General features: G+C 45.0%; 1 protein-coding gene and 1 non-coding gene across 8 annotated transcripts in view; both read right to left on the minus strand.

The window, feature by feature from the left end:
• Window positions 1-1,263: 1,263 nt before the first annotated feature.
• atp2b3b (ATPase plasma membrane Ca2+ transporting 3b) overlaps window positions 1,264-12,112 on the minus strand; it is a 35,385-nt gene continuing 24,536 nt past the window's right edge. For 5 of the 7 annotated variants that reach the window (XM_041048912.1, XM_041048903.1, XM_041048938.1 and 2 more), the window contains 3 exons: window positions 10,811-10,918; window positions 10,365-10,547; window positions 1,264-2,118 (listed from right to left, as the gene is read on the minus strand). In XM_041048912.1, coding sequence (XP_040904846.1) covers window positions 1,615-2,118; window positions 10,365-10,547; window positions 10,811-10,918 — 795 coding nt within the window. In that variant the 3' untranslated portion in view covers window positions 1,264-1,614. Of the gene's footprint in view, window positions 2,119-9,003; window positions 9,118-10,364; window positions 10,548-10,810; window positions 10,919-12,112 lie in introns of all 7 variants that reach the window. The other 2 variants (XM_041048891.1, XM_041048898.1) reach the window with 2 other exon arrangements.
• trnag-gcc lies at window positions 11,704-11,774 on the minus strand. Its single transcript has one exon. It is a non-coding gene; the product is annotated as a tRNA-Gly (tRNA).

The raw sequence follows: 12,112 nt of genomic DNA on the forward strand, positions 1-12,112 counted from the left end.
CATGAGCAGGAGCAGGTCTGAAGTGAGTGCATGTTAGTCTTAAAGGGCCATCGCCTGTGCATTGTGTGTTTGATGGCATTTAAAGGGTTAATGCTTCACAAGCATTCAGCTTTTTTTTTTCCAAGAAAAGCTGACACACACACACACACACACACAGACACACTGACGAGAGACCAGAAGGGACGAGACGAGAGACAAAGTGAGCACAGGAAATAACAAAATGGAACGAGGAACAGCAAGAGAGAAGGTGATGGAACACGAAACAGAAATGAAGAGACTGGAGGAGGACATCACCCATGGGCTCACCCCAGATGATGTCCGTAGACATTACCCATACTTACTCATTGTTTCATCAACAAGGCAGGAGGCTGTAAATTAAGTTAGTGTTGTATGGGGCTACTGTATGTATACATGTATACATCAAAATCAATGAGAGATTGCACACACTGTATCATCTCATAGCAGGATGGACAGTATTACAGATTACAGGTCATGTGGCCTCATGAGGTGACATTCAAGGACTGGGCAGGTAGGGCTGGAGAAAGAACAATGGTGAACATGAAGAGTTCTGTGTAGTCGCTTCCCAAACATTCAAATTATATATATACATATATGTATATATATTTATTTCTCCCCTCCTTTAGTTGTTTTTGCAGCCTTTCTATTTACTATTAGGTTTAAATGAACAGGATCTTAGTTTGCCATTTCTGTTTTTGTTCTTTTTTTTTTTCAGAAGAGACGAGACAATACACATACACACAGAAAGAGAGAGAGGAATGAAAGAAAAGAAGATTTAAAAAAAAGAAAAAGCTCAATGTAAAACCTTTAGAGGGAGAAAATAAATCAAGCAATGTAAAAGAAAGAAATGAATGAGCACCATTATGCTGAGAAATAAAGGAATAAGAGGATGAAAATGACTGAAGTCTAGTTAAAGCTTTAACAAGCCTTTTACTTATATCGCAAGCAAAGTAGTGATTTTAAAGCGGCTGCAGATTCTAACCAGATAAACGATGGTGGAGGTGACAGTGGTGCCATGGCAGGTAGGTAGGTGGGTAATGATAACAACACTAATGATGAACACCAATAGAAACAGAGTGAGTCAGCCCCCATTGCCACATGGCCCTGTTCTGCTGAAGCGTTGAGGGATGTCGTTTTTTTTTTCTTTTTTTTTTTTTGGATGTCCGTCCCCCCACCCTCCCCGACCCACCGTCCCTCAGGACAACGCAGCAAGAGCAGATCTGTGCGTATGTGTGACGAGTGTGCATGAGGTCAGGCAGGGTGACGGACAGTGGCGGTGGGTTCGAGGGCGGAGAGGGGTGGGGAGGGGGTGAGGGGGTTGTTGTGTCAAGGGGTCAGACTAAGAGAGCCGGAGCAAGGGCGAAGGGAGGGAAAGTCGCAGTGTTCTCAGGGAGTTGCGAGCAGAAGTCTCCGGCCATTGTCCACTCCCTCCTGTGCCTCCCTCGTCCTTCACTCCCTCCTTTTAGCTTGTTGTAAAGGACATTGGATGAAAATGTCATGTGTGTGTCCTCAGCCCTCTCTTCCGCTCCCCTTTCCTCCCCCTACCCAAGACTCCGTTCCCCTTCTCCTCTCTCCCCCGACCCACATTCAGCTCAGTTATAACGAGGTCTCCACGCAGTAGAGGTGGGCCAGGTGAGGGGCAGAGGGTTTCACCAGCCTGTCCCTGCCATGGTGGTTATGGTGGTGTTGGTGGTGGTGGTGGGGGCTCCGGTTGCTGGGAGTAACTGCATTGGTGCTGTTGTTGTTGCCGTGGGGGACCACTGAACTGATGCTGCTGCTGCTGCTATTGTTGTTGTTGTTTCGGTTGCACGGGGTCACCGGGAGGCTATACTGGCGATAAGGGCGGGTGGGGCGGGTGCGGGCCGAGGGCTGGGGCTGGGTGGGTGGGGGCGGCGGCTTGCGGAGGGCCGGGTGCAGGTGCTGGTATCTGCTGAGCTCTGATTCGTCGTCCACGTCAGTGTCGTCGATCAGCGGAATGTTATGGATGAGGTCATTGATGAGGAACTCCGGGTGGGCCATGAAGTTGTGGATGGAGTTGCGGGATTCCGGTTTCTCCCGGCCCTCATACAGCGAACTACGGAATGCTTTCACCACTCGCATCTGCCAATAGGAAGAAGGAAAAGAGATAGAGACCACAGGAAAGAGAGAAAACAAAGTCAGACATAAGAAAGGGGAAAAAGAGACGAGGGAAACCCAGAGACAGACGGACTTGTGTCCTCCAGCAGACAAACAGAGTGACAGACAGACATTCTAGACACACTCAGGACCAGGTGGCTACAGTCAGTTCACACAAGATAACATCTAATTTCTCACGTGTTTCGGTTTATCTTGTGTAAACCTTTCTTTGACTGAGAGCTGTTGTAAGAGCTGAAAATATTCGTTTTGGCTGGATTGAACCAAAATGCTCACGGACAAGGAGCAACAGTCTTTTGGAGACGAAGTTAAAGGAGTATTTTAACATCTGGGAAATATGTTTAAATCCTTTTTTTTGCTGAGGGTTAGATGAGAGGACTGATACCAATCTCATTTCAGTGTGCTAAATATGAAGCTACAGCCAGCAGCCAGTTAGCTTAGCTTAGCATAAAGATTGTAAACGGAGGCTAGCCTCACTCTGTCCCAAAGTTACAAAATCTGCCTACCAGCACCTTTAAAGGTCAGTAAGTAAAAAGTGGTCTTTCCTTGATTTAATCTGTAGAGAAACTGAAAGTTGTTGATGTAAATTAGTGCACTTTAAAGCACCAGTAGACTCTGTGAGAACTGCTGTTGGATGGTCCAACAGCTCTGGAAACACCCTTGCACACAGTGATTGGCCAGCTGTGCAGAGGTGAGAAAGTAAGCAGGGTTTCATTTGTTTTACAACTATTTCTGTCACTTTTCATGTGAACCACCGAGTGAGACATTATGATTATGTTCTGTTACCAGTGTCTTTAAATATCGCGTCTCCCCTTCTCTTCCTTTCCCGTCTTCCCTTCCTCAGTTGTTCGGATTCGGTACAAACACGTCTGACTTCTGACGTGGTCAGACAACACGCTCAACAAACGACTAATTTTTGAGTGTAACTTGAACTTTGGAGGTGCTGGTAAGTGGATTTTATTATCTTTAGAAAGAGCCAGCTTAGCTGTTTCTCCCCACTTCCACTTTGTGCTAAAGCTAAGCTAAACTGGCTGACATATAACTCCCAACATGGAAGCAAATAGGTGCATTTCTCAAAAGGTAAAACTATTTCTTCACATAACTGGCAAATCTAAATACCAAAGAGGGAAAGTTCTGAAACACAAACAACATAAATCTTGTATCCGTCACCATAGGGATCATGTGATAAAAGCACAAGGTGGGCCAATGATTTTTCATTTTTCAAATTTCTCGTACGTGACAGTTAACAAGTGGTCCTGTTCAGACAGGACATCTTGACATGAGTTTGGAACAATCACCTAATTTAAAGGATAGTGTATCTGCAACCTCAACTTTTCGCTGCACTTATTTTGTGTAGAGGACATGATTCCATTTCAAGTTACCAAACTCATATCTCAAGTTGTAATCAAACTTGGGAGCACAAATATCTTGACTAATTCAGTTTCAACAGAGTCCACCTGACCCTGTATGTCTCCAACAGACATAAGTAAAAAAAAACAAAAAAAACAACCCAAAGTGTTTGAAAATGAGTTGACTGATGACATGTTTCTGTCAGTTCTCACACTCCAATCAAACCTCACAGGACGAGAGCCTTCAGTAGCCACCATCACAAAGACCACAGAAGCTGCAGACACTTCACTTCATACACACATGGGGTGTGTGTGTGTGTGTGTGTGTGTGTGTGTGTGTGTGTGTGTGTATATATATATACGAGTGTTGGGGGGGGGTGGTGAAACAGTATGTGTGGGGAAAACACTCGTACCTCAGCATATTGGATCACATGCATGCACACACACACACACACACACACACACAGATGAGGGGTGTTAGGCACAAATGGAGAAGAAGCAGGAATGGTGAGTGTGTTAGTTTCATGTACAATAAAATAAGAATTTGGCAAGAACCTATAGCAGTGACCACACACACACAAACACACAAACACACAAACATGCATGCAGCAGCAGTTTAACTGACTGAACCAACAGTTGAGTTGTTTCCACATCGTGCAGCTTGGAGGCTGACGTCTGCATGCATCGGACTGTTGTCAATCATGAGGGCTGCTTGTTAAAGAGAGCTGCTTCATACACGCAAACACATTGACAGCCAGACAGTGAGTTAGTCAGTCAGCATCTCTCCGCGCACACACTCACTCACTCACTCACTCACTCACTCACTCACACACACACACACACACACACACACACGCATGTGTGCAAAATGTACTGCGGCCATGCAGCAGTGAGGAGAGCAGAGTGATTGAAATGATGATGATGCTGATGATGAAGTTGCTGCAGGATATTAAACAAAACAAGTCTTGCAAAACAGAAAGGTGACATCACAGAGAATCAGCAGGTTAGAACAGTGTGTGATTGGTTAGATTACTAGAAACAGAAGGTGATTGGTTCAAAGGCCGGAGCAAAGCTCAGGCGTCAGCCCTGTCACACATAGAGAGGCAGCCAGGTCATGCTGAATCAGATCTTTGTCACTTACACTCCCTTTCTGTTTCTCTCTCTCACACACACACACACACGCACACACACATCAGAGTGAGGTCCATGAGAGTACTTCAAGGTGCATTATGCAGTATATGGTGTATGTGTGCGTAAACACATTCCTTTGCCATGGCAGTTGGTCCATGCACCCTTCCCCCAAGCCCAAACAGAGGAAAAGAAGCAGCATGAGCTCAAAAGAAACAGACAGTTCAATGCAAATATACTGACAGGCACAGGCAGGCAGAGCCCTACATAGAGACAGTTTGGCCAAATGAGATCAACAGAGAAGAAGCTTTGAGTGTCGACTGCAACACCGACTGGAGTCCAAACTGTGATTATGAGAGGTGGATGGTCAGGCAGCTGAATGGAGATCAGTGCTGCAGTCGGCCAAACGAGGAGGAGTCTCTATATATGACTCTGGCATATATGATAGACTGACAGACAGACAGACAGACAAACAGACAGACAGACAGACAGAGACGGTCAAGCAGTAGGTTCAGTGCTTATCTGTTTTTCCAAAGAGCCTGTCAGACAGTAGAAAAACACCTCATGCAGACTGAGAAGGTTTCAGAATGTTACTTTCTCACTTCGTCAGCGCTTGGTTTGTTTTCATTTTGTCTCCATGAAAAGAGTAAACTTTCGAGTATATGACGCCCACAGTGTGACCAGAGAGGCCAGGAGGCCAGGGCACTGCTGTGTTACTGATTTCTCTCACCCACTTTCTTTCTCTTTCCCTCTCTCCCTGTCGGCTCTTTCAGCAGTGCTTGATGGAAAAACAATGACGGTTAAAGTACGAGAAGGAAATAGGAGCTGGAAGGTAGAGAGGCTGCTGTGTGCAAAACAACTGCTGATGAGAAGAAACTGCAACATAAATACAGGGAGAAGCTGTGAGGTAGATGATTGGTTAATGGCTCCCATTTCTCACCGTGCGTCCCACCTCTGAGAAGCACCCACCCTCTGATATGTGATGACTGAGCTCTAATCCATGGCAGCACCTCAGCAACCCTTCCTCAGTTCAGTGCATACCCTCCTCATGTCTCCTACTCACACCCCAAAAAGTGAAATCTTCTTTTGGATTACGAAAAAACTTTAGCAAAGACAAGTCCCCCTTATTCCCCTGACCAAAGTACACTGTCATATTCAAACTAGACCCGTCTGAAATGAAAACAAACTGGATCCATAGATCGGTTCTAGATCCAGAGGGATCACTAAGGTCCAGCACAGCTCAGGTGGATGAAAGCATGGAACTAAAATTATATCATTTTAATTTCTCTGTTTAATCTTTTAAAGGCTTCTCTCAGGTATCCCTGGACCCTTTTCTTACCCAGTGATGACAGATTTGGCTGTAAAAGTATAAAAGTCAAGGAGGTGACGGTGTCGACATCAGGACTTACACACATCTGCAACGGGGCACAGAGCCAAGTATGAGTGCTGGAGTTGCTTAGCAAAGAACGCTGGGTAGTGGAGTACAGTAATGACCCTGAAGCTAACTGTGGGCGAGCAGCGGTGCAGGGGTAGAGGTCAGTCTGTACTGATAACGCATAGGCACATCATTTGTAGTGTGGGGGGGGGGGGGGGGGGGGTGTCTGTAGGACTAAGTCAAAATAAACTACTGTGTGTGTTCATGGTAATGAAGGAACATGTCATCCAGTGCAACAGTGTGACTCACTGATGTGTTTCTAGCTATGCCAGTGGCATGGCTGACTTTGAAACGACTGAGATATCTCAACAAATAGTGGATGGACTGACATGGCATTTGGTACAGACACTCATGTCCTCCACTGGATGAGTTTTAATAAATTTGGTGACTTTTATCAAAAACCAGAACTAATGACATTCTCGTCAGCCTCAGCTAGCTATTAGCGCTACTTAGAAAATGTTATCCTGAACATGGTAAACATTAACCTGCTAAATATAAGCATTTTAGCATTTTGATTGTGAGCGTGCTGCATTAGCATTTAGCTCAAAGCACTGCTGTGTTTAAGTACAGCTTCACAGAGCTAAGAGCAAAACTACAGAATATCACCAGACATATCCTTTAAGTCCAATCAAGTCCAATCACACTTTTCTGTGGTTAGAAATTTAACACTATCTGGATTCTGCTTTTTATGTAAACCCCATCCTGAAAGCTAAAGTAAACACGGCCTGACCACGGGCTGCCTCTGTACAACAGGAAGTGATTGTGAGAGGCAAACCTGGGTCACATTAAACTTAAACTTTATGCTTGCTCATTCACATTCCCTCCTTGTCCCAGTTCAGTTCCTCATCAGGAACAAGAAGATGACTTCACAATGCAAGTGCGTGTCATACTGCTGCTGAGTTTAGATCTGAACCCAACAAGCTCTTTGAATGAAGGAAAAAGAATTGAAAAAGCAAGCAATGAGCTCACAGTGGTGGGATGTGAACCCTGCTTCCACTTTGACCTTCCACACCTTTGTCATATTACCTTAGTCTTTTCTATCAGGCAGCCAATCTTGCAGCAGTGTCCAGCTCTGAATAATGATGTTAATACATTTTATTACATATTATAAAGTGATGGAGAGAAGCATGTGCTTTCTGGTAACTCCTAGTGTCTGTGCAGAATGATCACAACAGTGAGGTGTCAGCAGCGTCTCTCTGTATCTACACCTAAAGGTGATGGAGCAACGTGGGGTGGAGGGCAGCATGGAATGGGAGGAGGGAAGGATGGACGGAAGGGAGCAAGGAAGGTAAGGAGAAGCAACTGAGAAGACAGATGAAGACAATCAAATGAAGAGACAAGCACAACCGCACGCATGCATGCACACACACACTCCTACACAGGCGTCCAAGCACAGGCGCAAACACCCACACACTTACAGAGAAACACACAGAAGTCAAACTACGGCTCTCGGATATGTCAGCAAATGCACACACGTAAACACACTTGCAAACAGGCACCCGCAGAACTGACATACAAAGAAATCAAGAGAAAACATGAGGGGTGGACGCTACTCTAGTAAGGAGATGGAAGGATGACAAAAAGGGATGAGGTAAAGGACAAATTAAGATACAAAAAAGAAAAATAGAAAAAATGAAGAGAAACCTACTAAAGAAATCTTATCAGTGTGCTACACAAGAGCCTGTATTTAGATCTGGTAAAATCTAAATACTTCTACAGAAGAACAACTCTACTTATGAAGAACAATTAGAACACATTTCCAAGAATCTTTCTGCGAACGGGGAACCTGCAATTTCTCGTAAATATAGAAGAAAGAGGAGAGAACTGTGATGGAGAGAGAGAGGAAAAAAAACAGACTGGACAGAGAGAAAAAACAGGACTTTTTGGAGACATCAGGGGGCCAAACTTGTGACGTCGGAGCTGGAAATACTGTTACAGAAATAACCAGTTGACAACAATTGCAGCACCGAACATAAGTGAGAGGAACAGAAGGAGGAGGGAGAAAGCAAGAGCAGTAGAAGAGGAGAAAACTTTTTTTTGGACCAAAGTCTTGGAAACAGCAGTGTGTTATGGGGCTTTTATACTCGAAGGTTTACAGTTTAGAGGATTGCAGAAGCCGTATGAAAGCCATTTGGTAATGAGTATGAATTCTACGGCAGTGAAACTAGTCGCAGCATTTTCTACAGTATAATCAGAATCACAGAATTGTTAGAGCAATGCTAGATTCTCTTGGTTTTTAGAGAAAAGAAATGACACCACTCTTTCAGATTAGAGACGTTTACAGCCGGGGCCGACCACAGTAACCACGCTTGACCTCATTCACAGACAGGAAGTAACACATGGTGCAGGAGGAGTTGCCACTTGCTCTCTGAACTTTAGGATGCGTCCTTAACTTGTCAGAGTAAATCAAACTGCTTCAGAGCCGAGACTTCTCCTTTTTGTTGTTTTAAACCTGAGTCACTTTCTTTCTTTATAAACAGCGCTGTTCCATTTCTGTCAGGACACCTCAAACAGAGAGCGAGAGAGAGAACAGCAAGCTGCCTCCTGCACCGACCAACACTCAACAACAAAACAGATTCTGGACTGGGACCGGGACTGTATTTGGATCAGACCAGATCAGACCAGAACTACACAGCCGGTCGGGACTGGGTGCTGTTTGAAGGGGAGAATAAGAGAAAAGAAGAGAGGAGACATTGCACACACACGAGCAGCGAGCGAGCCGGAGGGGACACAACCATAGAGAGTAAAAATACTGCAGTCCACGTGCCGTGCAGCAGAGTGTGTGTTTGTGTCATGAATGGGTGTGTGAGAGAGAGAAGGTGACTGCAAGTGTGTCTGCAGGTATATGTGTGTGTGTGTTTGTGCATGTGTGTACATGCGTTCGGCGGACTCACTCCCAGGGGCTGGGCTGGTATTGGCTGTTGCGGTGGAGAGAGCTACGTGAGAGGGGGTAGAGATAGTGTTTACGTCGTGGAGCTGACTGAGCACGGAGGAGCGCCGTCTCACCGCTCCCTGAAACGAACCGCTTCGCTTGAACGTGCTCACTACCTCCATCTGCAGGACAGAGACAAAACAGCAGCACTCAGTGAGGGCAGGAAAGGCCGGTCTGAGTGCGTGTGTGTGTGTGTGTTGTGATCCCTTTAATATATTTTCTGTCACAGCAAAAATGACAGAAACAGCATTTTTGATTCCTTTTGTTGGCAAATGTGCATCCGTGATATGCATCACAACTGCTTTCTGAATGTAACTGATAAACAAGATTAAAGATGATGACTGTGTGTGTATGCAAGGCTGTGTGTGTGCTTGCGTGTGTACTTCTTGTCTGCACACTCAGACAAAGCGCCCTTAATAAAAAACTGACCACTTTACGCAAAGACAGGCACTTAAGCAGAGAGTCTGGACTGGCTCTCTAACACTGCTTAGGAGGCTTTTAACAGATTGTTGTTCATGTCCATGCTGTTTTGCTGTCTTACTGTCCATTCTCACACAAAGCAGTGTGACAATCCATCCGTTTAAGTAATCAAGCAAGTCAATAGCTTGTCTACTCTGCAATAGGCTGTACACAGTGTGTAAACACTCATACACACAAGTGCCGCTGCAGCGACACGCACACACACACACGTGCAATCAGAGCATTTATCCTCTTCTCATGATGTTTATAAGTGTGCAAAATACCACTTCCAAGTTAGAGAACCCAGAACAGAAAGGTTAGCTGTGTTGGAGAGAAAAAACTGGAGTCATTATGTTTGGCACAAGTCAGAAGAACAGCACAGACGAGATGAGAGAGACTGACTTTTGAAGAGGAAGAACAATTGACATACAGTGTTTATACTTTGCTAAAATCGTGAATCTGTCAAAGAAAAGTCAATAATGCAATAATCGGTCAATAATCTCTTAAAAGAGTTCTTTCTTTCTTTCTTTCTTTCCAAAAGTCTCTCATGTTAGTTTGTAAAGGACATGATACTGGCAGTTTATTTAGGCAATGATACTAGACAAGCCCCGCCCCCCACAAATAATCTGCATTTTATCATAAAGGTTAAAAAAGAGCAAACATTAGACACATTCAGATTCTTATGTTCTTTGTGATACAAACAGTGATAAGATCTTTGTCCTTCATGAATCCTGTTTTCATCGTTCTTTTCACATCTGTCCGTTATTCATCTTTAACAAACTGCTTGCGTGTCATGACCACGTGTAGCTTCTGGCTGAGGTGATGTTGTGTCTGATATCTGTGTGGGTGTGTGTATCCCTGTGAAAGAGTTATGGTTATGATTTGCTTTGGAGGTCCAGTCAAGCAGTACCTGGGTCTGGATCCGGTTGAGGCCTCTGAACCAGAGGATCTGCCCGCGGCGCAGCTCTCTCTCGGCGCAGTCGATCTCCTCCTCGTCCTCGGCCAGCTCCTCCCCTTCCTCCTCCCCGGGCTCCAGGCCCAGCCCTGCCTCCTTCAGGCATGGCAGCCGCTCTGTCGGCACTGTGGCGATCACCTGGAAGCCAGGTTTGTGACATTGTCATCTGACAAGAATACACTTGTACGGTGTTAAAAGGACCAGCTGTGAGCTTTTCCAACCAACAATGGATCAGATAAAAACACATTATCTGAACTGTCACTTTCAGCACAGAATGGAGCAGAAGTGGTATCTAAAAATGCTTCCTTTGCCTCACCTCAGGGGGAACTCTAGGTAAACCAGGCCTGCCAGCCTACACTTGCTCAGTGTGGTTTGACTCAGTAGGCTGAAGAGCTGCTTACCTGCCCCCAGAGCAGCTCTCCAACTCCCACGAAAAGACACCAGAGCCACTGCTCCACGTTGAGAGGGGCGCAGCTGAAGGGCTTCCCTCCCCACTGCACGATCACGATCTGCAGCAGAAACACAGGGACGGGTGTCATTACAGTCACACCTGAAAACACAGTGTCAAGGGAGGAACCAGCACTGCACCGTCTCTGCTGTGCACCAGCCACGCAGTAAAAAAAAATACACAGCAGGACACGTCAACAGTCAACACCTCTTCTGATCTGTCACAATTTCAAGTGGGAAATACAAGGTGACATTAGTACTATAGTCCTTGCTGCCTCTAAAAAATCAACCAAGATGTGCAATAAGACACGTGGACAGTTCTTTGCGTATTGTATTTAATTTATATAATTTAATAATGAGGTCTACCTAACCTGTAATGCCTGTCCTTTCACAATTTGACTTTACTAACATCGGGTCACTAACATTAATCTCCTTCAGCTAGCAGTCATACCAAACCTGCTAAGTTTTATTGCTAATGAATTCAGCTTTCCATTTGTAAGATTAGAACAAAGAACAGTGTGTGGTTTGTGCTTTCAAAAGTTACCTGGTATAACTACATCTATAACAAGTGAATAAAGAGGAATAATTATTAAATACAAAAAATCAGGTGAGTCTGAAAGAAGAACAATGAAAAAGAAAACAAATAAACAGATTCCTGATAGATTGTAGGTTTATTCCTGGGGAAATTACTCGCTGCATTTTACCCACACCAGCTAAACAAAACACACACACAAATAATGCACATGCGGGCAGCGACCCTCCGATCTGAGGCCGGTCCGAGGTCCGTAGTCCAGGGCTTTATTTGCTTAGTCTGCATTTGCTGCGCCACGGCCGAAAAAAAACGTGCTGCATTGGCCGGGAATCGAACCCGGGCCTCCCGCGTGGCAGGCGAGAATTCTACCACTGAACCACCAATGCTCACATATTAACTTTATCATGCAACACGGTTCACTACGGTCACGCTTAAGTTGGACTCGCAGCGATCTTACAGATCAAAGTGTATTTCCAGGTAGTCTGGAGGACTACTAAGTGTGAGAAAAGACTGTATAAAGCCTTTAGCGTCTCCAGAGGGAACTGTGTGAAGTCTGATAAATGTCCTCGGTGAAGTTGAGTCTGAAGACTGAAAGTTTGGAAAGTGAAAAAAAAAAGACCTATGAAGCTGTCGGGGGTCATGTTGCATTGTGGGTAATGTAGGCGCCACGTTTTGACAAGGGAGAAGAACGTGTGGAAGAAAAAAATCTCTCTTGTTCTGCTGC

This window comes from Toxotes jaculatrix, chromosome 2 (assembly GCF_017976425.1).
Source record: "Toxotes jaculatrix isolate fToxJac2 chromosome 2, fToxJac2.pri, whole genome shotgun sequence".
Taxonomy (NCBI): Eukaryota; Metazoa; Chordata; class Actinopteri; family Toxotidae; genus Toxotes; species Toxotes jaculatrix.